Source organism: Thalassophryne amazonica, chromosome 4, assembly GCF_902500255.1.
Source record: "Thalassophryne amazonica chromosome 4, fThaAma1.1, whole genome shotgun sequence".
NCBI lineage: Eukaryota > Metazoa > Chordata > Actinopteri > Batrachoidiformes > Batrachoididae > Thalassophryne > Thalassophryne amazonica.
The window spans coordinates 66,463,367-66,489,166 of record NC_047106.1 but is presented as its reverse complement, the minus strand read 5'-3'; the positions used below and the strand labels follow the sequence as shown (position 1 = coordinate 66,489,166).

Sequence of the window (25,800 nt, the reverse complement as noted above, 5' to 3'; positions counted from 1 at the left end):
GTTTTTACAACCCCAATTCCAGTGAAGTTTGGACGTTGTGTTAAATGTAAGTAAAAACAGAATACAATGATTTGGAAATCCTCTTCAACCTATATTCAACTGAATACACCACAAAGACAAGATATTTAATATTAAAACTGATAGAGTTTATTGTTTTTGTGCAAATATTTGCTCATTTTGAAATGTATACCTGCAACATGTTTCAAAAAAGCTGGGACAGTGGTATGTTTACCACTGTGTTACATCACCTTTACTTCTGACAACACTCAATAAGCGTTTGGTAACTGAGGACGCTAAGCGTTGAAGCTTTGGAGGTTGAATTCTTTCCCATTCTTGCTTGATGTACAACCCCTGGCAATAATTATGGAATCACCGGCCTCGGAGGATGTTCATTCAGTTGTTTAATTTTGTAGAAAAAAAGCAGATCACAGACATGACACAAAACTAAAGTCATTTCAAATGGCAACTTTCTGGCTTTAAGAAACATTATAAGAAATCAAGAAAAAAAGATTGTGGCAGTCAGTAATGGTTACTTTTTTAGACCAAGCAGAGGAAAAAAATATGGAATCACTCAATTCTGAGGAATAAATTATGGAATCACCCTGTAAATTTTCATCCCCAAAACTAACACCTACATCAAATCAGATCTGCTCGTTGACATTGACCCTATGCCATGACATTGACCCTATGTGTCTTTTTGAAAGGAATGTTTTCACAGTTTTTGCTCTATGGCAAGATGCATTATCATCTTGAAAAATGATTTCATCATCCCCAAACATCCTTTCAATTGTCCAAAATATCAACATAAACTTGTGCATTTATTGATGATGTAATGACAGCCATCGCCCCAGTGCCTTTACCTGACATGCAGCCCCATATCATCAATGACTATGGAAATTTACATGTTCTCTTCAGGCAGTCATCTTTATAAATCCCATTGGAACGGCACCAAACAAAAGTTCCAGCATCATCACCTTGTCCAATGCAGATTTGAGATTCATCCCTGAATATGACTTTCATCCAGTCATCCACAGTCCATGATTGCTTTTCCTTAGCCCATTGTAACCTTGTTTTTTTTCTGTTTAGGTGTTAATGATGGCTTTTCGTTTAGCTTTTCTGTATGTAAATCCCATTTCCTTTAGGCGGTTTCTTACAGTTTGGTCACAGACATTGACTCCAGTTTCCTCCCATTCGTTCCTCATTTGTTTTGTTGTGCATTTTTCGATTTTTGAGACATATTGCTTTAAGTTTTCTGTCTTGATGCTTTGATGTCTTCCTTGGTCTACCAGTATGTTTGCCTTTAACAACCTTCCCATGTTGTTTGTATTTGGTCCAGAGTTTAGACACAGCTGACTGTGAACAACCAACATCTTTTGCAACACTGCGTGATGATTTACCCTCTTTTAAGAGTTTGATAATCCTCTCCTTTGTTTCAATTGACATCTCTCATGTTGGAGCCATGATTCATGTCAGTCCACTTGGTGCAACAGCTCTCCAAGGTGTGATCACTCCTTTTTAGATGCAGACTAACGAGCAGATCTGATTTGATGCAGGTGTTAGTTTTTGGGATGAAAATTTACAGGGTGATTCCATAATTTATTGCTCAGAATTGAGTGAGTCCATATTTTTTTCCTCTGCTTGGCCTAAAAAAGTAACCGTTACTGACTACCACAATCTGTTTTTCTTGATTTCTTATAGTGTTTCTTAAAGCCAGAAAGTTACCATTTGAAATGACTTTAGTTTTGTGTCATGTCTGTGATCTGCTTTTTTTCTACAAAATTAAACAATTGAATGAACATCCTCCAAGGCCAGTGATTCCATAATTATTGCCAGGGGTTGTACGACTTCAGTTGTTCAACAGTCCAGGGTTTTCACTGTCGTATTTTGCACTTCATAATGCGCCACACATTTTCAATGGGCGACAGGTCTGGACTGCAGGCAGGCCAGTCTAGTACCCGCACTCTTTTACTATGAAGCCACGCTGTTGTAACACCTGCAGAATGTAGCTTGGCATTGTCTTGCTGGAATAAGCAGGGACGTCCCTGAAAAAGACGTTGCTTGGATGGCAGCATGTGTTGCTCCAAAACCTGGATGTACCTTTGAGTATTGATGGTGCCATCACAGATGTGTAAGTTGCCCGTGCCATGAGCACTAACACACCCCCATACCATCACAGAGGCTGGCTTTGAACTTTGCACTGGTAACAATCTGGATGGTCTTTTTCCTCTTTTGTCGAGAGGACGCAACGTCCATGATTTCCAAAATCAATTTGAAATGTGAACTCATCAGACGACAGCAAACTTTTCCACTTTGCGTCTGTCCATTTCAAATGGCATCCAATGTTGGTTTTCAGCCTTGCTGCTTACGTGTAGAAAGTTCTCCAGATTCTCTGAATCTTCTGATTATATTTTGGACTGGAGATGATGGAATCTCTAAATTCCTTGCAATTGAACATTGAGAAACATTGTTCTTAAACTGTTGGACTATTTTTTCACGCAGTTGTTCACAAAGTCATGATCCTCGCCCCATCTTTGCTTGTGAATGGCTGAGCCTTTTGAGGATGCTTCTTTTATACCTAATCATGACACTCACAATTAGTGTCCTCAGTTCCCAAATGCTTATTTAGTGCTACTAGTAGGGTTGAGCCGGATACTCGTTTCAGAAGAGTATCCGGTACTGATAAAGCATTTTTGATGAGTACAAGCATGATACGAATAATACTCATCAATATCTGTACTCGTGCTGAAGGAAAATTCTCAATGGCTAACTGACTGTCTTCACGTTCTGTGATTGGCCAGTCACACACAGCACCTGCCCCTCCCTACACAAATATGTCTTTCTGCAGCTTCTCTCTCTCTCTCTCTCACACACACACACACACACACACACACACACACACACACACACACACACACACACACACACACACACACACACACACACACACACACACACACACAAACAGGATCTCTCTCTCTGTGCTTGGCTTAATTCTACCTAAGTTTTCTTCAGCTCGCCTCTTTTTCAGTTTGTATGATATTTAAAGTTACTTGGTGAACTTGTTTTGTATCATACGCGGTGCATTTGACAAGACAGAGGTGAAAATGACTCATGTTACTTCGGTCACTGCCTCCACTCCGGTCGGGTTTTAGTTTTTTAACTGTTTGTTTGCTCTAAGTTTGGCTGGTGATATAAAGTCAGTTGGAAAACTTTGCTCCTGCTGAACGCAGTGCTATTGAGAAGAATACAGTGAACAAGGCTGACATATTATTTCCCTGTTTGCCACCACTGGATGTTTGCATGAATCACCAAGTTCACACAGATCATTAAAAATAGTCTTTCAGACCACTTACACACAAACACACATATAGCTGAACACACAAAGTAGCCTATATTAATATTTTTATTGAATATGGCTGCATGCAGCATCTGACACTTTTCACTGCAGTTCATAAAAACAAACTGGTCAGTCGAACAACCTCTCTCTCTCCCTCTCACACAGTCACTCAGTCTCACACACATACACACATGTACACACAGACACACACCTTAATCAATATTGTTTAACTTTGTGTGGAAAAAAATGCAAAGAATGTTAGGTAGTATAAATAAATAAATAATTGAAAAAAATCACAGTTTGATCATAAAATAAAAAAGGAAGTTGTGTTGAGTATGACAACTCTTGTTCATGCATACTTAGTAGTTCATAATTTCCTACTACATTGAATGTCAATTCTGATGCTGTTCTGTTATTCATTCATACACTTAAGAATATTGATGTTCTGAGTTTATAAAAAAAACTTGTTCTATAAATTGTTCTTTTACTATTGTGATCAAAAACATTGAATCTCAATTCTGAGGCTATTCTGTAAATAGTTTTCAAATAAACAATAACTATAGCAACTTCTGATCAACCCATATCAATTTCAGGCTTAAAATAATGTACTGATTTAAGCCCTAGCCACTTCATGTTAAACCACTCCCACTTCCGGTTTAGGCTACACCCACTACGAGTACAGCTACGGATACAGATAATTTAGATGGTTGAACAGATACAAATACAGATACAGATAGTGGTGTACTCACTCATCCTTAGTTGTTAGAACGAAAGGTGATGTAACACTGTGGTAAACATACCACTGTCCCAGCTTTTTTGAAATGTGTTGCAGGCATCCATTTCAAAATGAGCAAATATTTGCACAAACACAATAAAGTGTATCAGTTTGACAATTAAATATCTTGTCTTTGTGGTGTATTCAATTGAATATAGGATATATAGGTTGAAGAGGATTTGCAAATCATTGCATTCTGTTTTTATTTACATTTCATACAACGTCCCAACTTCATTGGAATTGGGGTTGCATGTCATCATATGATATAATATGATATGGTTGTCATCTCATCAACCTCAAAACAAATTTCAAAATACCTGTGTATAGCATTGGTTGACATGTTCAGTAATTGAAACATAGCACATCATTACAGCAGTAACCTCACAGCCATAAAAGAGTAATTTAGTTGTATTACTTGTGAGTTCAAAGAAATCAATTTGTTCAGATAAATAGTTCCACTGCCACTAAAATTGACACCAAGACATTTTGTATGTATTACTTATCAGTGGCATTTTGAAAACATGCTCACAAATGCAACTGGTGTCAAGCAGTGGTTAATTTTACATTTTTAAATGTCTCCTATGGAATATATGTCTCAGATTCTGTCATATCTCACATGATATGAATCTGTTTTAGCCAGCGGATTACCTCAGCATTGTAGTTTAGACAGGAGTAACATTTTATAGCACAGCTCATAAAAGCTCCAACAAAAGAAACACTGTTATTCAAGAAAACAGGGAAAACAGCCAACATAAGCAAAATGCAAATTACTGAAGTGATTTACTGCCAGTAATACACACATGAGCAAGTGTATATTAAATATGCTTAATTTTCTTCAGTAGGATGAAGTAATAATGTAATATATATGCTCATATCTGTCCCTAAGTTTCGTATGTATTTTATGTGTTTTTTTTTTGGTGTACTTTGAACACTTTTATATTTGGGCCATATGGTATTTTTTCCATGATAACTCAGAATGTATTGAACCATAAATGTCACAATAAATTTTATTCACATGTGCAGTAAGGATTCCAGACAGATGTAAATCTTTGATTCAAGTCATTCTCTATCTCACACAAGTGGCATATGATTTTTGTCCTCATGTGTTAATATTGGAGGTACGTTATTAACATGGACTTTAAAAAATAATGGATGAAAGATTTTGTGAAAACCAGGTTTGAAGCTTAAGTGTGCTGGCTATGGATGTCGCCACCTTGGCAGTGCCCGATCCTGCCTAATTCCCAGCCAACCCATAAATGAGTAAAGCAGTGAAGCATGGACAAGAATGGTGTGACACTGACAGGACGAATGAAGCTCAAACACACCCAACTATCTTGATCTTAGCAAGTTAACCAAGGCTAATAAGCCAAGTTAAGTTGATTTAAAAATTGGGAAACTCCTTCATTTTTCATCCTGGGCACTATTGTTTTTAGAAAACTTTAGGTTCTTCTTTTCACTCAGGACAAAAACAGTTTTAATTAGTGTAATATTGACAGAGAAAGCAAACACTGTCACAGGTTAATTAGCTAAATAGCGTGATTTTACAGTACAAGCTAACATCAATCACAAAAAAACACTTCTTGTTGCCAGTGAACAGGTGAAAATGTCATTAAAAGTGTCTGGTGGCACTGAAAAGATCCCTATAAAGATAAACACCTGCATGTTTACCTGACAAAGTGTAAAGAGAGTTTTTAAAACAACTTTAGCCTTCTGTGTGCTCGGCGGCCTGCTCTCTACTCAGTCAATACAAGTCATCTGTTGATTAGTCATTGTTTATGTAATAAGCAGAACATTTATTTATGCACCCATGGATATGCTGGTCTAACAATGAAGGCTGCTTCAGCGCACTGTTCAAAACAGCTATTGCGGGGCAGCTTAAAATAACTGTGCCATAGACAACCAAAAACCGAAGCGAAACTCGAGGACAGAAATATTTCCTGACGATACCATTCTCTATTCAGATACTTCTTAAATAAGCGGGTTCACAGTTGCCTGTAAACACAACAAAACTGAATAGGGGGATTGCACACTCTCCATGTTGGATTTTGGACATGCAGGGGATTGTGGGAAATGTGTGCTTGCCTGGGGATGCACAGACACGCTCAGAAAGTAAACAAAAGGCTCAGAATGCCAGGAAATACTTGTTGTGTCCCTGGATGCTTCAGTAACCATCTCAAGGATAAACATGTGAACTACTATGTTTTTTTTTTCCCAAGGATACAATGCTTAGAAACAAGAGGATTCACAATACTTGAAGGAATGGAAATAAAAGAAAGTTTAGAAGTTCAAACTAACATCAACCCACCAAGTCTGCAGCAGCTAGAAAACTTACATGGTAGAAACACCAATGGTTTTTCCACTCAAATCACTTCCATCAAAACCAGCAGTTTTGTACAGTGCGTTCAGAAAGTATTCACAGCGCTTCACTTTTCCACATTTTATGTTACAGCCTCATTCCAGAATGGACTAAATTCATTTTTCCCATCAAAATTTTACTCACAACACCCCATAATGACAACATGAAGAACATTTTTAGAAATTTTTTCAAATTTATTAAAAATAAAAAACTAAGAAATCACATGTTCATAAATATTCACACCCTTTGCTCAGTACTTTGTTGATGCACCTTTGGCAGCAATTACAGCCTCAAGTCTTCTTGAATATGATGCCACTATCTTGGTGCAACTGTCTTTGTACAGTTTTGCCCATTCCTCTTTGCAGCACCTCTAAAGCTCCATCAGGTTGGATGTGGAGCGTCTGTGCACAGCCATTTTCAGATCTCTCTAGAGATGTTCAATCGGATTCAGGTCTGGGCTCTGGCTGGGCCACTCATGGACATTCACAGAGTTGTCCTGAAGTCAGTCACAACATAAATGTAAACAACTGTGGAAAAAATATAAAACACCATCTTACTGCTAACTGTTTCACCCCAGGGAGCTTTGGTGGCTGCTTTCTGGTGCACCCTTTTTAACATCTTGCACCCAGGTCCATTAACTTATTGGAAACTTTCATAGACAGATGACTATGTGACTGATCTCATATTTTGCTTAAAACACACCCATGATTAATTAAGTGCGTAAATCCAACCACATTTCACTCTGCACCCCACTGTGTACTCACATTCAGTCTGGTAAAATCTCCAAGCATGCACTGGTGTTGCGTGCTGCCACATCCACCACACACCGGGCCCCAGATGGAAACTTTCTTGACACATAACAATCCATCACCATCTCCCCAAAGTAACCATTTATCTGCTGCAACCAGGTGAAATGTGGGTTTCCCCTTGGACTTCACCAGCCGCTGGTGACTTCATCACTGAAGCACCTGCGTGCTGGATCATGCCCAGAGAATAGTGCCACATAGTCATAATGTCATAGGTGATGGTCCCTCACCATAGAAGTGATACTTCTTAAGTCTCTTTAATATAAAGTTTCACTTGACACAAAGTCAATCAAGCGGTACACAAGAGACCTTGCACCATTAGGTCACTGGATAGTGCATACAGATTACATGCCCTTTAAATGGCACAGTGTAGTTGGACATGTCCCAGACACACTTACATGATGCACTTTAGATTGTGCACCATAGATCATGAAGATAGTGCTCTGCATCTCCTCCATGTTTCACCTGCTTGTGGCAGATAGATGGTTATTTTATAGATAGGATAGGGAGGACCGGTTCCGTAGTGTTGCAAATGCAGTGAAGCACGGTACCAGCCCATGCTCCCAGACTTGACTTGACTTAATCCCTTTTCTCATATATTTGTTCCAAAAGTCATCCAAAAGGATGTTAACATGTTTTGAAGAAACAAGTTCTTGCCAGTCTCATGCTTGGATAAATGATCCAACAATGCAACATTAAATACATCACATGTTGGTGCTCCAGAAGTGCCTGGAAACATGCTGTATCTCATCATAAAGCAGAAACCTGGAGGTAAAGCCCATTTCCACGATGGAAACCAGCCGAAGCTGTCAGTGCCAACAAACAGTGTCCTGGCCAACAAACTTTACAGTGAATGTTGAAATTAATTTAAAATATCAACAAAGAAAATCCCTTTTTAAAAACTATTATCAAAGTATTGGTGTGAGATGCACTTAGCTTGTTGTGAGCAAAAGATAATTTGATTCCATTTCTTGGCTTGGAGTCCGCAGTCTTCAAATATAATTATGTACCAGTGCTGGAGGAACCAAAGAGTAAAGTTCTGAAAAATAAAAGACTTCCAATTACTTCTATCATATAGTGTAATGATTATATATACACACCTTGCAATTATAATAATTACTTCAACAATTAACCTTGCTGTCATCATTCTGATTATTAAAATGCCGTTAGTCACACCCACGTTGAAGTTTTGTGAATCAATCGAAATTGTTTCTATTGCTGCAAGTGTGCAGCTTCTTTGCTATTCAGAATTAATGGCTGTGAATAATTTGGGTGTTGACTTTGATGCAATTACTATTTCTTGCCTCCAGTCAGTGCTGTGCAAGTGAGTGGAACATGCTTATGATGGTGAAATCTGACAGACAGCCTGATTGCCTGCACAGTTTGTGTTGTGCTCCTCTGCTTTTTACATTCTTTGCACTCTTTTTCACATCTCGGCCTCCACTTTCCTCTCCAGATGAAAGTCAGACAGTGGAGACTCACTTTTTCCCTGCTTTTAAAGAACAGAAGAGAAAAACATGATAACTACTCTTTTCCTTTCCAAAAGGATGCCTTGTTCGTTTCATCTGGCCCTTCCTGAGGTGTCACATTACGCAAAGACCGATATTTCGATTTGTCATGGATCACCACATGTGGTGGACGCATTCACTTTTTTTTCCTTCTGAGGCAGACTCATTCATGCAGTCACAAATGCAGTGATTGGATTACTGTCCATTTAGGTGCAGATGTTTTATACACTGTCTGCTTTGGCTGCAGGTGCACGGCATCTGTGATGTGACATTTAAAGCAGAATGAAAATAAATTACAGTAATTTCTTACGCTACATTAAGATGTGAACCACTAGGCATAAATGCATGTTCATACAGTGTGCACCAGAAAAATCTAATAATAATAATAATAATTTCAATAATTCTCATAAACATAATTATCCCTACCACATAGTCACATCGGGGCCACCGTGGGGGTGCATTATTATTATTATTTGGCTTAGTCAGTCAGCATTAAAAGTACATCCAATAAGTGTAAACTGAGGCTGTTTTAGATGCAGGCCCCATCCTGGATATGTTGGCAGGACACAACCGAAAGCAAATGGAATCAGCTTGACCTTTGTCACCTTTTGCACCCACCAATTCACTACATTCATATGATGTACCCCACCCACCTTTAGCCTACACATATCCAATGTTTGTGATCTCTCACAGCTGATACATTTTCATCCTAGTTGCCATTTATTTGGCACAGTTCCTTCAGTGCAATTATCTTGAGCAATAATGTTTAATCTGCCCCACCTACTCAGATGGTGTCATTCAGGATGAAGAAATGTGTCATCACTCATCAACCATCTTTTGCATGATAATTGATGCAGTGGCGGTGCCAGGAACTTTTTGTTGGGGGAGCTGAGGGGGGGCTGGGGTAAAAGTTCTCTCCACAAAATGTCATCAAAATGAACAATATATAGTAAACTGCTTTATAAATTGGGCAGCACGGTGGATTAGTGGTTAGCACTGTTGCCTCACAGCGAGAAGGTCGTGGGTTCAATTCCTGTGGCCTTTCTGTGTGGAGTTTGCATCTTCTCCCCGTGTTTGCGTGGGTTTCCTCCGGGTGCTCCGGTTTCCTCCCACATCCAAAGACATGTGGGTCAGGTGGATTGGAATCTTTCAAATTGTCCATAGGTGTGTGTGTGTGGGCATGTGTGGGTGTGTGTGGGTGTGTTTGTGTTTGTTTGTCTGTTTGTGGCCCTGCGACAGACTGGCGTCCTGTCCTGGGTGTACCCCACCTCGCGCTCTATGACTGTTGACATAGGCTCCAGCCACCCGCGACTCTTAATTGGACTAAGCGGTAGAAGATGAATGAATGAATGCTTTATAAATACCAAGGTATATGTTTTAGTCACCAGTGCTCCTCTAAAATGTGGTATCAATGCACACACACATCACTTAGAATGATTGCAAGTTCAGTAAACTTGCACATAGGTATACAAACTGAATTCATTGAAATGGTGCTCAAGACAATGCATGGAATCAACCTTACACAAATCATCTATATCAAAGATTTATTGCCAATTTAATACCAAGGTCATAACCATTCGATGAAAGTAAGCAAAAGATATAGCCTGAGAAACTTAGTTAGTAGTTAGTAAACAATATACAAAAAAGTGATTATTTATGAAGTTTGTATACAATCTAGCCCAAGCACAAAACTGCAGTTGAGATCCACAAATATGTCAGTCACTATTCACATTATTGTCAGAATTATTGGAGGGGCTGAGGGGGGCTTGGCTCATTATTGAGGGGCTTAAGCCCCCCCTTGGCGCCGCCACTGAATTGATGCAGTTTTAACCTTGATGCCAAACATTATGCTCTTTATGTACAGAAATTTTCTTTGTGAGGTGACTGACTTTCTTTTGATAATGCAACTTGTAGTTCTGAGGTAGAAGCCTGAATAATGACTCAACTGAATTTAGCAACAATCCCACAACAAAGATATAATTGAACTAATCCAATGTTCATGAGCCATTCATTTGTAAAATCTGATGAACAAGAAGAAATGGGGTAGGGGGGTGGGGAGTGGTTGCAATAGCAGAACATTTGTGTACAAATGTTTGATACCATTGTGAAAATCACTGTTGGGAAAGTGTAGGTACACGGACCCACAACAGGGGGCGCAAATGAACGGACAATGGAGTAGGTCAAATAACAACACTTTACTGTTGTGAATGTGCACAACAAATACAACAGATTACAACAATAGACAGGTGTCAATTCACAAAGGTGTCGTGTGGGCAGGCTCGAAGATAGGAGACGCCTGTCCAAAGCAGAACCGGAACCACACACGATTTCCTCCGCCACCAGACCCCGGGAATACTGGAGCCGCCAAGTCCCGAACTCCCAGGTGGCCACTGCCTTCGCGTGTCGGACCTGGTACTGCTGGCGAGGAACAAAAGAACAATTAAATGTGGGTGCGTCTGCACCCAGGAATCCGCACGGCAGGAAAACTACCTCCACCGCTCGTTGGAAAAGGAGTCAGCTAAACAACTCACAAAAGTCACAAAAGATCACTGTTAACCAGTCAGCTGAGTACGTTACCTTCCAGGTAGAACGATATCTCGGCAAAGAGGTGGAGACGTCGTCCTGCTGATATACTCCTGCCGATCAGATGATTGGTAACAGCTGTTGCAGGTGATGCGTGACAGCTGTCACCCTGGCTGCTCCTGTGAGGCGGCTGCGCCCTCTGATGCCTGGAGCCCGCACTCCAGACAGGGCGCCCTCTGGTGGTGGGCCAGCAGTACCTCCTCTTCTGGCGGCCCACACAACAGGACCCCCCCCTCAACGGGCGCCTCCTGGCGCCCGACCAGGCTTGTCCGGGTGGCGGTGGTAGAAATCGGCCAGGAGGGCCGGATCCAGGATGAAGCTCCTCTTCACCCAGGAGCGTTCTTCAGGGCCGTACCCCTCCCAGTCCACCAAATACTGGAAGCCCCGGCCCATCCTACGGACATCTAAGAGCCGGCGCACAGTCCAAGCCGGCTCGCCATCGATGATCCGGGCAGGAGGTGGTGCCGGACCGGGAGTACAGAGGGGTGAGGTGTGATGGGGCTTGATCCGGGACACGTGGAAAACGGGATGGATCCGCAGTGAGGCCGGAAGCTGAAGCCTCACTGCGGCTGGACTGATGACCTTGATGATCTTGAACGGACCGATATACCGGTCCTGCAGTTTAGGGGAGTCCACTTGAAGGGGTATGTCCTTAGTAGACAACCACACTGCCTGCCCTGGCCGGTATGTAGGGGCCGGGTTCCGCTGACGGTCTGCATGGGCCTTCGTCCTCATCCGGGCCCTCAGCAAGGCAGAACGGGCGGCACGCCACACCCAACGGCACTTCCGTAGGTGGGCCTGGACCGAGGGCACACTGACCTCTCCCTCAACCACCGGAAACAAAGGAGGTTGGTACCCCAGACACACCTCGAAAGGGGAGAGGCCGGTGGCTGACGACACCTGGCTGTTATGGGCATATTCGATCCAGGCCAGATGGGTACTCCAGGCCGCCGGGTGCGTGGCTGTCACGCAACGCAGGGCCTGCTCCACCTCCTGATTGGCCCGTTCTGCTTGCCCGTTGGTCTGGGGATGATACCCGGATGAGAGACTCACCGTGGCCCCCAGTTCCCGGCAGAAGCTCCTCCAGACTTGCGAGGAGAACTGGGGACCGCGATCGGAGATGATGTCTGTTGGGATCCCATGCAACCGGATGACGTTGTGGACCAGGAGGTCCGCTGTCTCCTGGGCCGTCGGGAGCTTCGGGAGGGCCACGAAGTGGGCCGCCTTGGAGAATCGGTCCACTATCATGAGGATGGTGGTGTTGCCCTGGGACGGCGGGAGGCCCATGACAAAATCCAGGCCGATGTGGGACCAGGGGCGATGGGGCACGGGCAGCGGCTGGAGCAGTCCCGAAGCCCTGCGATGGTCAGCCTTGCCCCTGGCGCAGGTGGTGCAGGCCTGGATATAATCCCAGACGTCGGCCTCTAGGGACGCCCACCAGAAGCGCTGCCGGACAACTGCCACGGTTCTTCGCACCCCTGGATGACAGGAGAGCTTAGAGCCGTGACAGAAGTCCAGGACTGCAGCCCTAGCTTCTGGTGGGACGTAGAGTCTGTTCTTCGGCCCAGTTCCGGGGTCCGGGCTTCGTGCCAGGGCCTCCTGGACGGTTCTCTCTACGTCCCAGATGAGGGTGGCCACGATAGTGGACTCCGGGATGATGGGTTCCGGTGGATCCGACAACTCCGTTTTGACTTCATCTTCATGTACCCGGGACAAGGCATCCGATCTCTGGTTTTTGGTCCCGGGACGGTAGGTGATCCGGAAGTCAAAACGGCCGAAGAACAGTGACCAGCGGGCTTGCCTGGGGTTCAGCCGCTTGGCGGTCCTGATATACTCCAGGTTCCGGTGGTCAGTGAAAACCGTGAATGGCACGGACATTCCCTCCAACAGATGTCTCCACTCTTCAAGAAACTCTTTCACCGCAAGGAGTTCTCGATTGCCGACGTCATAGTTCCGTTCGGCCGGGGTCAACCTGCGGGAAAAATAGGCACACGGGTGAAGGACCTTATCGGTCTTCCCGCTCTGGGAAAGCACAGCTCCTATCCCTGAGTCCGAGGCGTCCACTTCAACCACTAACTGGCGACTAGGATCGGGCTGCACCAGAACGGGTGCAGACGAGAAGTGCCGTTTCAACTCCTTGAACGCGGCATCACAACGATCCGACCAGGTGAAGGGGACTTTTGGTGAGGTCAGGGCTGTCAGGGGGCTAACTACCTGACTGTAGCCCTTAATGAACCTCCTGTAGAAATTAGCAAAGCCGAGGAACTGTTGCAGCTTCCTACGGCTAGTGGGTTGGGGCCAGTCTCTCACCGCCGCAACCTTGGCCGGATCAGGAGCGACGGAGTTGGGGGAGATGATAAACCCCAGGAAGGACAAAGATGTGCGGTGGAACTCACACTTCTCGCCCTTCACAAACAGCCGGTTCTCCAACAACCGCTGCAGGACCTGATGTACATGCCGGACATGAGTCTCAGGATCCGGAGAAAAGATGAGTATATCGTCTAGATATACGAAGACGAATCGGTGCAGGAAATCCCGCAAAACATCATTAACCAAAGCTTGGAACGTCGCGGGGGCGTTTGTGAGGCCGAACGGCATGACCAGGTACTCAAAGTGACCTAAGGGGGTGTTAAATGCCGTCTTCCACTCGTCTCCCTTCCGGATCCGAACCAGGTGATACGCATTTCTAAGATCTAGCTTAGTGAATATTCGGGCTCCATGCAGGGGCGTGAACACTGAATCCAACAGGGGCAACGGGTATCGATTACGAACCGTGATTTCGTTCAGTCCCCTATAATCAATGCATGGACGAAGTCCGCCATGTTTTTTACCCACAAAAAAGAAACCTGCACCCATCGGGGAGGTGGAATTCCGGACCAACCCGGCGGCTAAAGAGTCCCGGATGTAGGTCTCCATTGATTCGCGCTCAGGTCGTGAGAGGTTGTACAGCCTGCTGGACGGGAACTCACCGCGTGGAACCAAATCAATGGCACAATCGTACGGACGGTGGGGGGGAAGGGTGAGCGCCAGATCCTTACTGAACACGTCTACAAGGTCGTGGTACTCCACCGGCACCGTTCCTAGATTGGGCGGGACTCTGACCTCCTCCTTAGCCTGGGAACCGGGAGGAACCGAGGAACCTAAACATACCCGATGGCAGGTCTCGCTCCACTGAACCACTACCCCAGACGGCCAATCGATCCGGGGATTGTGTTTTAACATCCAGGGGAACCCTAAAATCACACGGGAGGTAGCAGGAGTCACAAAAAACTCGATCTCCTCCCGGTGATTTCCTGACACCACCAGAGTTACAGGTGGTGTCTTATGTGTGATTGGAGGGAGTAGGGAGCCATCTAGTGCCCGCACCTGCACAGGTGAGGTAAGTGCCACCAGAGGGAACCCTATCTCCCTGGCCCATCTGCTGTCTAACAGATTCCCTTCAGAGCCCGTGTCCACCAGTGCTGGGGCCTTCAGGGTTAAATCCTCATAAAGGATTGTAACTGGGAGTCGTGTGGCAATGTGGGTGTGTCCCACGTGAATGTCTCGGCCCACCCCTAGCCCAGTTTCTAGGGGCGGCGTTGGTGTTTAACCGCTCGGGGCAGTCTCTTACCTGATGCTCTATCGAGCCACAAACAAAACACGCTCCGCGGGCCAGCCTCCTCTGTCTATCTGGTGCCCTAAATGTGGCCCTGCTCGTGTCCATAGCTTCGTCAGCAGGGGGAGCTGTAACCACACGGAGCGCAGGGGCCGTGGAGCGTGGGGAGGGCGGAACGCGGTCGGAACCAGAAGGGAGAGGGACGGCGCGTGCCCGGCCACGCCCTTCGTCTCGTTCCCGACGGCGTTCTTCTAACCGATTGTCTAATCATATGACGAGATCAATAAGCCCATCTAAATCCCGCGGTTCGTCCTTAGCCACCAGGTGCTCCTTTAGAACCAATGACAGTCCGTTTACAAAGGCAGCGCGGAGGGCAGTGCTATTCCAGCCGGACCTCGCAGCCGCGATGCGGAAGTCGACTGCATAGGCAGCTGCGCTCCGGCGCCCCTGTCTCATTGACAGCAGCACGGCTGAAGCGGTCTCTCCTCTATTTGGGTGATCGAACACTGTTCTGAACTCCCTCACAAACCCATCATATGTCTGAAGGAGCCATGAATTCTGCTCCCAGAGCGCTGTAGCCCAAGCGCGTGCCTCACCGCGAAGCAGGTTTATTACATAAGCTATCTTGCTGGCATCAGTTGCGTACATGACAGGACGTTGTGCGAAGACGAGCGAACACTGCATAAGGAAGTCCGCGCACGTCTCCACACAACCTCCGTACGGCTCTGGAGGGCTTATGTATGCTTCCGGGGAAGGTGGGAGGGGTCGTTGAACGACCTGTGGAACGTCACTGTTACGCACAGGGTCGACAGGAGGGAGAGCCGCAGCAGCGCCCTGAGGGCGCGCTTCCACCTGCGCGGCGAGAGCCTCCACCCTGCGGTTAAGGAGGACGTTCTGCTCGGTCATTAAATCCAACCGAGCCGTGAAAGCGGTGAGGATCCGCTGCAACTCACCGATCATTCCTCCTGCGGATGCCTGGCGCCCTGTTCTTCCATTGGCCGTTCAACAGCCGGTTGACGCCCCTCGGGATCCATGACGATGGCCGAGATATCCTGTTGGGAAAGTGTAGGTACACGGACCCACAACAGGGGGCGCAAATGAACGGACAATGGAGTAGGTCAAATAACAACACTTTACTGTTGTGAATGTGCACAACAAATACAACAGATTACAACAATAGACAGGTGTCAATTCATAAAGGTGTCGTGTGGGCAGGCTCGAAGATAGGAGATGCCTGTCGAAAGCAGAACCGGAACCACACACGATTTCCTCCGCCACCAGACCCCGGGAATACTGGAGCCGCCAAGTCCCGAACTCCCAGGTGGCCACTGCCTTCGCGTGTCGGACCTGGTACTGCTGGCGAGGAACAAAAGAACAATTAAATGTGGGTGCGTCTGCACCCAGGAATCCGCACGGCAGGAAAACTACCTCCACCGCTCGTTGGAAAAGGAGTCAGCTAAACAACTCACAAAAGTCACAAAAGATCACTGTTAACCAGTCAGCTGAGCACGTTACCTTCCAGGTAGAACGATATCTCGGCAAAGAGGTGGAGACGTCGTCCTGCTGATATACTCCTGCCGATCAGATGATTGGTAACAGCTGTTGCAGGTGATGCGTGACAGCTGTCACCCTGGCTGCTCCTGTGAGGCGGCTGCGCCCTCTGGTGCCTGGAGCCCGCACTCCAGACAGGGCGCCCTCTGGTGGTGGGCCAGCAGTACCTCCTCTTCTGGCGGCCCACACAGCAATCACAACATATATTAATTTATTTTTGGATGTTACTAAATAGACAGACAGACAGACAGACAGATAGATAGATAGATACTTCGTTCATCACTTAGGGGAAATTCATCTGCCCGTGAGCAAACATACACAATGCATCCATTGAATAAAATACCAATAAATAAGACAAATATAAAAACACATTAGAAGTAAAAATACATTAACAAGAGGGGTTAAACAATCTCATGGCAGCCGGGACAAATGATCTTCTATACCTCTCAGTCCTGCATCTCATGGAGAGGAGTCTGTCACTACAGTTGCTTTTCTGAGCAACCACAGTGTCGTGTAGAGGATATTTGTTGTTAATAATCAGTTCACCCACAGAGACCGCCTCCTCCCCATCACTGACACACACTTCCTGACAAAATGGTGTGTTACTGTCCCTGACAGATATGCTGTCCCCCCAACACACAACAGCAAACAGTATAGCGCTGGCCACAACAGACTGACAAAAAAGGAAAAGCATATTGTTACAAACATCAAAGGATTTCAGTCTTCTGAGGAAGAACAGTCTGCTTTCTTCTTTTTTATATGCTGCATTTGCCTGCACCGACTATTCCAGTCTATTGTCAATGTGGACTCCGAAGTACTTGGGGACCACCTCAGTGCACACATTGTCTACTATATTGACTGGTAGGTGTTGTGCTTTCCTCCTGCCAAAGTCCACGATCATTTCCTTTGTTTTGCTGGTGTTCAGCTCAGTCCATTACACCTGCTTCAGTTGGTGAACTCCCTAATAACCGCCCTATACTCCTTCTCATCCTGTAGGCAAAGTCAGATGTACACAGTTTGAAGAGAAAAGGGGAGAAGACCATTCCATGGGGCATGCCAATGCTTGTTAGCACATTTCTAGAGACTGCCTGCCCCAGCCTGACGTACTGTGGCCTCTCTGTCAGGTAGCTGTTGATCCAGGAGATAAATGCTTGCTCCACAATCAACTTCTCAAGCTTATCCCTCAGAATAGAGGGATGGATGGCATTAAATGCACTTGAGAAGTCATAGAACATAAGCCGCACATACCCCCTGTCCCTCCTGAGCCATTAAGAAAGGAGAGTACCCCGTGCAGCATGTACAGTATGGCGTCCTCTACACTTATGTGCGCTCAATAGGCGAACTGTAAAGGGTCTAGTGCAGGCTGTAGTTGGGGCCGATAGAAGCCAAAGGAGGAGCCTCTCAAGGGTCTTCATAACTACAGACATCAGGACCACAGGTCTGTAGTCTTTGACCCCTGACGGCCTCCCGACCTTGGGCACTGGCACAATGCATGAGTTCTTCAACTGCCTCGGCACCTGCCCCGTCTGCAGGCTCCAGTTGAAGAGCACCTGCAGAGGCACTGCCAGCTCTGCAGCACAGTCCTTCAGGACCCCTGGCGCTATGCCATCAGGGCCAGCTGATTTAAAAGGATGCACCTTTCGAAGCTCCGCCCTCACCTCATCCACGGTGAAGTAATCCCTGTACGGTCCCCCAGCACAACCGCTGGGTGGAGCAGAGCAGGAGGCAGCAGCAGAGGTGCCACCTCCTCTCGATAACCCTCTCAACTTGGGAGAGCGTATGATCATCATAATCGTGAACTCACTAAATTAACACCATCCACATTCTCACTTTGTCATTGTTTACATGCACTGTGAGACAGTGGAACTCTGCTGGCACCGTGGTGCATTCTGGGAAACACAGGCAACCGCCAGGGGCATTATGGCAAATGCTGTGATATGACCTGAATGAAATAAAAACAAAGTGCTTTTCTGATTGGTTGATTTAACTGAAGTCAAAAATGATCTGTCCAGTACCTGCTGGCTGCAAAAGTGATTATTTGTGTGGTTGTGCTATATGAGTGTTTACCTATATAACCTATTATTTTTATTATTTTTTTAATTTATATTTAGATAATGTTGTAGAGATTTAATTTCACATTGAGATTAAAGAACAGAATTATTATTAATTATTTATGAAATCAAAGCCTGATTTTTTTTGAATGCATTAAATAAAACTGAACTATATTGTGGAAGGCTCAGTAACAGTGAATGTCTGTCAGAGCTCTACAACAGTAGCAATAAATAAAAATGCAAGAAAACACAATTAAACCTGCATGAAAATAAACAAACAAGCAAACTCTATAAATCTGGAAGTGGCATTATAATAGTAATTTTACCAGTAGTGTGGAAGACTTTAAATAACTAATCACAACAGAAAGAAAATAAGCAGTTTTTCAGTTTAGCTTAAAACAGCATTTGAGTTTGACAGTGTAAAGTCAGCACCTAAAATAACAGGAGCTCAATAAGAGGTTACCTGCTCAGTTTTTGTTTTTTTTTCATTTAGTTTTTTAGCCTGGGGACTGGCATTCAAACTGTATGCTTATTAAAGTCTCTCATTTGACATCATAAAAGTAAATATGAAATTTGCCTGGGGTACCCAAATGTTCTCCCCTAATTGTAACTGTATGAAGTAATTTGTATTCACATGTTTTTGTAGATCAAATTAAAGTTGTTTTCCTGAAAACATTTGAACTACTATAACTTGGGCCATTTATGTAACTTACATAAACAGTTGTGAATGCACAAATGAGAAGAGTCAGTGCCAGCACTGTTTCATACTGATTTTTTTATTCATGGATGCTTTATTGTAAAGTAGAAAAAATATGACAAGTTGATTGAATGATTAGCTTTCAAGAAAAGTGCTGTTCCTGCTACTTTAAGAGCACTGAGAAACAAGTCAAAACATTTTTCTGTGGCACAGAACCCACACAAGTTGCCAAGTGTCACAAGCTGCTGCTATTTTTGTATTTGCTATCAAACTGATCCTAACATTTAATGAATAAATAACAAATCTGCATTGTGATACCTTCAGGGAAACAAGTTCAATGACCCAGACCTAAAAAAAACATGGGATCATGGGGTCATTTCACCTGGGTCAAAGGGCAAAGCACAAATTCACAGTAATTTTCAGGAAATTTCATTTGGATTTGAAAGATGAAGTTCCAAAGTAATTTACACTAAAGTTTCTTCTCTACTCTTAATGGTTACTGAAACATAAAACCAGAATTTTCTGTCATTTTCAGGATTTTTTTTTTTTCTTTTGAATCAATTTCAAATCTGGGGTCTTGTGAGCTTAATGGGTTACTGAGTTCTGAGCATTCTTTGAATATTTTGGATGTTACCATGGTGACAAGACATTTTCTGCCAAAATGTTCAATTTAGTCAATACAAACATTTATCTTGCAAATAATCAAAATTCTAACAGTTGAACAAATCATTATTGAGATACAGTATAACATGCATGGAAACACACATGGATGGACAAATTACAACATACGAGGTCTGTCCATAAAGTATAGGTCCTTTTTATTTTTTTCAAAAACTATATGGATTTCATTCATATGTTTTTATGTCAGACATGCTTGAACCCTCGTGCGCATGCGTGAGTTTTTCCACGCCTGTCGGTGACGTCATTCGCCTGTGAGCACTCCTTGTGGGAGGAGTCGTCCAGCCCCTCGTCGGAATTCCTTTGTCTGAGAAGTTGCTGAGAGACTGGAGCTTTGTTTGATCAAAATTTTTTCTAAACCTGTGAGACACATCGAAGTGGACATGGTTCGAAAAATTAAGCTGGTTTTCAGTGAAAATTTTAACGGCTGATGAGAGATTTTGAGGTGATACTGTCGCTTTAAGGACTTCCCACAGTGCGAGACATCGCTCAGCGCTCTCAGGCGCCGTCATCAGCCTGTTTCAAGCTGAAAACCTCCACATTTCAGGCTCTATTGATCCAGGACGTCGTGAGAGAACAGAGAAGTTTCAGAAGAAGTCGGTTTCAGCATTTTATCCGGATATTCCACTGTTAAAGGAGATTTTTTTAATGAAAGTCGTGCGGACGGGTCCGCGCGTCGGGACGCAGCCGGCGCGGTGCGGCGGCACAGGAAAAACACCTCCGTGTTGATAACCATTTGTAAAATCCAGGCGGCTTTTGATGGCTTTCAGTGGAGTGAGTATATGAGAAATTGTTTAACAGCTGGACATGTTCCAACTTGTCCTTAAGGCTTCCAACAGAGGTGTTTTTCCTGTGGCGGAGCGTCGCGGCGGCTGCGAGCCGACGCGCGGACCCGTCCGCACGTCTTTCATTAAAAAAATCTCCTTTAACAGTGGAATATCCGGATAAAATGCTGAAACCGACTTCTTCTGAAACTTCTCTGTTCTCTCCTTAAAGCGACAGTATCACCTCAAAATCTCTCATCAGCCGTTAAAATTTTCACTGAAAACCAGCTTAATTTTTCGAACCATGTCCACTTCGATGTGTCTCACAGGTTTAGAAAAAATTTTGATCAAACAAAGCGCCAGTCTCTCAGCAACTTCTCAGACAAAGGAATTCCGATGAGGGGCTGGACGACTCCTCCCACAAGGAGTGCTCACAGGCGAATGACGTCACCGACAGGCGTGGAAAAACTCACGCATGCGCACGAGGGTTCATGCATGTCTGACGTAAAAACATATGAATGAAATCCATATAGTTTTTGAAAAAAATAAAAAGGACCTATACTTTATGGACAGCCCTCGTACATTCATTTTGGTGGGATGTGTTTGTTGTCTTGGTCCATGGTTGTGCATTATGAACTCACAGAACCTGAGTGCAGAAGGTGCAAACAGTCTGACATACAATGTGTTGTGTTATTTTGCAGGTTAGACCTGGCCCAGTCACTGGGACTCACACAGCTTCAGGTGAAGACATGGTACCAAAACCGACGCATGAAATGGAAGAAAATGGTAAGTGTTGATACAAAGGATGCCACATAATAATAATAATAATAATAATAATAATAATAATAATAATAATAATAATAATAATAATAAGAGTGTCATTAAAACAATCATTAAAACACTAATTACAGAATATAAACACATCTGGAGGCACTGGGTATGAAACCTGTGCCAAATCAAGACGCATAATCATAGTGGATTTGCTATGCTGAGAGAAAGGAAGTTGCCAAACGAAGTTTACATCTTATTTTGGTGACTTCCCTAGATAAAGATTTTTCACTTTTTCACTGTGATGAATCACACAGTCACCCGGTGACTTTGTTAATTTGCCATACAAATGTCTCTGTCTAGTAGGGCCAGTAATAACCAGCCACTCTTCTCTTAGTTCAACAGTAAAAGATGAGTATATTTCAGGCACAAAATACTGTACTTTCACTTTTGCAATATGAAAAGCACTACCTCCATAAACAGGCATGTACAGCTGTATCTCATCAGCATAACAGACAAAATCAATCCCACAGCTATGTATAACCTGAACAAGAGGTGCTACATAAAGAGAGAATAACACTAAACCTGGAAGAGAACCTTGAGGCACCCCATATTTTGTCATTGAGTATTCAGTTATAGTGTTGTCATAAAAACACACACTGCGATTGATCTGACAAGTAAGATCTAAAGTCATTCTCAAGTGATCAGATGCATCAAAGGCTGCAACAATCTGTTCACCACTTTAGTGAATACAATCTCTGTGGAATGATGTGCCCTAAATGCTTATTAAAAATACTTACAATAGTATCTTTGTTCAATGATCATCGAACAGAGGGACAGGAAAAACACATTTCCTTTATCGTTTCTTTTATCTTTTGCTGTCATGGTTAAATAAAATTGGGCCAAAGGAATACAGCCGTAGCGTGACTTTGATATTGTCACTGTCAGCTACGTCAGTGTGAGGTGTGACTGATGGTGGTGTCAACAAGACGAAACACTTTTGTCATCAGGTCAACAACTTAGAGAACAAAAAAGAAAAAGAAAAGAGAGAGAGAAAGAAAGAAAAAAGAGAGAGACAGAGAGAGAGAGAGAGAGAGAGAGACCTGAAATTGTTAACTCTGAAGATAAATGAGAGCAAAAAGAGCAGCCAAGGGTGATATTTCTCCTCTTAATTACTATAATAGCCGACACCATTCATAACATTCTGTGTGTGCATTATTATAGGTGCTGAAAGGAGGTCACGAGGCTCCTACCAAGCCCAAGGGGAGACCCAAAAAGAACTCCATTCCCACCACAGAGCAAATAGAGGCTGAGGAGCGAAGAATGAAGATAGAGGAAGAGGAGAGGATGAGGACAGCAGCCCAAGAAACAGCGCTGGGTCATGAAGCACAGCTGGAACCTAAGGATCAGAAATCCAGAGTCCCGTCCCCAGCTGATGAAAGTCACAATGCAGCCGGGTCGATGGAAGGATCAGAGGTGCCACTACTCTTGGAGAAAGAGACTCATGCAGCCAGTTAAGCAAGAAAACAAATGAAAAAAAAAGACTGAAGACAACCTGAAAAGTAGTGCCTCAGGATCACTGTAAAATCTGTGTGGTGTTTAGAGCATTTTGCTTTAGAGGTTTGACTGGAAACATGTTGGTTTTGTCCAATCTTCACAAAATATATTCTGTTGTTTTTTCTATTGTGCCATACAAATAGGTAATACAAATATAGACACTGTTTGCACTGTAAGAATTTGGACTTTTAAAATGAAACATCTTTCATTAGTACATGTGCCAAAATATGAAAACTTGCCTTATTGCAGTGCATCTACAGCTGTATTCAGATGGGATTAGTTTTACAGTGCATCCGGAAAGTATTCACACCACTTCACTTTTTCCACATTTTATGTTACAGCCTTATTCCAAAATGGAGTAAATTCATTTTATTTTTTCCCTCTAAATTTGACTCACAAACACCCCATAATGACAACATGAAAAATGTTTTATTTTTTTATTTTTGCAAATTTATTCAAAATAAAAAAAAACTAAGAAATCACGTGTACATGAGTATTCACATCCTTTGCTCAATACCTTGTTGATGCACCTTTGGCAGCAATTACAGTCTCAAGACTTCTTGAATATGATGGAAGGTCTCCTCTTCCACAGAGGAATGCTGGAGCTCTGACAGAGTGACCATCATGTTCTTGGTCACCTCCCTGACTAAGGCCCTTCTCCCCTGATCACTCAGATGTGCGGCCAGCTCTAGATAGAGTCCTGGTGGATCTGAACTTCTTCCATTTATAGATTATGGGGCACCACTGTGCTCACTGGGACCTTCAAAGCAGCAGAAATGTTTCTGTACACTTCCTCAGATTTGTCTTGAGGTCTACAGACAATTCCTTTGACTTCATGCTTGGTTTGTGCTCTGAGATGCACTGTCAACTGCGGGACCTTATATGTAGACAGGTGTGTGCCTTTCCAAATCATGTCCAGTCTACCTCAGGTGGACTCCAGTGAAGTTGTAGAAACATCTCAAGGATGATCAGCGGTAACAGGATGCACCTTAAATCAATGCTGAGTTTCATGGCAAAGGCTATGAATACTTATGAACATGTGATTGCTGGAAAAAATGAAGCGCTGTGAATACCTTCGGGATGCACTGTACATGGGGAAGTGGAATAATGTAACTTTATCATAGAACGTCTGTATACTTATGACAGATTTGCGCGGTTTCAGACATCTTGGTATAAATGACAGAAATAGGAGTTGTTACTCAGTATCCTCTATGGATTGTTTTACAGAAGGTAAAATTTACTGGAATCTTTACAAACACAGGAATGCACAGTCTGTAAAAATGACTGACATGGTGCATTCTGATGGGACAAAAGTCACTGAGAAACCAGTTATGACATAATCTCACCTCCTCATATGAAGCCAACCCTGTCCAAAGGGATAAAATGTTACAAATCACTGCCAAAAACTGTAACATTAAATTGCAACAGTGCCTTGTAGTTCTCAGAGGAAAGCTTTAAATGTGTCCAGAAAATACTGTAACTATCAAATATATATTTTTAGTGGCACATAAATGAATATGTGGAAACAAATACTACAACTATGTTTGTGTTGGAGTTGTACTGTGCATCTTTAAGGAACAAATTTGTTCAGGTTGTCAGGTTGCATTCTATTTTTTTTCCCCAATATGAAAATAGATGTTTCTGCCAAGCCATACACTGTATAATACTGTACAAATATGTATAAAGAATAAAGTATATGGTCTTTAAAATTTATCTGTAAAACAGCATTTTAACTGCTGTTTTAAATTGGATCAAAATGGTTTGAATAATGTCATAGTTTTCCTGATTTGATTTTTTCTTTTTTAAACGGGAATCTGAGTGACTCTGGATTTGTACCATGAACATTTATGCTTTCACATATTCTCAGAGGGAGTAAATCGTCATTTGTGCCAATTGATGGGCAATTGCTAAACATTGAAAAGACGTTTTAACCTTGCAGGCTTTACACAAGTGCCCCGATCAGTGAATCGGACTTGCATTAAGCTAATGCCATGACCATTCATACTTTATTGCCTTTCAATGATTTGTGATTTTAAAGTTTCCCTTTGGAAATCCTACAGATTTATTTTGTATTTGTTCTTGTTTCATACGAGAATTACAGTATTTTTCTGATGTAAATAGTGCTTGTTTGGTAAGATTGTTTGCTGTTTTTTAAGTTTGTGTAAAACCATTTTTACTATATACAAGCGTGTCTTTACGTATTTAAATACACTTAATAAAAGAGAAAACATTAAACTGTCCTTGCTTTCTCTGTGCTGGTGATAGAATAGGTCTTCAATAGCGTACAGTGAATTTAGGCCATTCCAGCTTTGTGTAAATAAGTCAAAAACAAAAAATGCTGTCAAGTTCACAGTAAAATCACCAGCGTAAAACTGACACTGACAATGTTAAATTAACACTGCCAGTGTACATATGGTCCCACTCTGGTCAGACACTCTGGTCAGAGTGGGACCATATGTTCACTGGCAGTATTAATTTAACACTGGTGATTATACTATGTTGTAATTCATCAGATTAAAGGATGGCATCATTAGGCAGTGCTTAACTTTAATGGACCAGCTTAATTGAAAAAAGCTACTTGTTTGGCCAATGAGTTAAATGAGTCTCATCAGCAATGGTTTGCTTTGAAATATTTCAGTTGATTTGCATCTTCTGGTGTTGAAACAGAATACAGCACCAGTGAATGAACAAGGATTGCAGTGTTTTCATTCATAAGCAAAACCTAAGCAACAATGCAAACATTATTAAGGCTCCCTTCATGCATAGTCTGAATT

General features: G+C 43.3%; 1 protein-coding gene across 1 annotated transcript in view; it reads left to right on the top strand.

Annotated features, from left to right (window-relative positions):
* The window catches only part of barx2 (BARX homeobox 2), a 38,619-nt gene extending 15,623 nt beyond the window's left edge, over positions 1–22,996 (top strand). Inside the window, exons 3-4 of the mRNA XM_034168024.1 lie at positions 21,403–21,487; positions 22,694–22,996. Of these exons, the coding sequence (XP_034023915.1) occupies positions 21,403–21,487; positions 22,694–22,987 (379 nt within the window). The 3' untranslated portion in view covers positions 22,988–22,996. The remainder of the gene's footprint in view (positions 1–21,402; positions 21,488–22,693) is intronic.
* Positions 22,997–25,800: the final 2,804 nt, after the last annotated feature.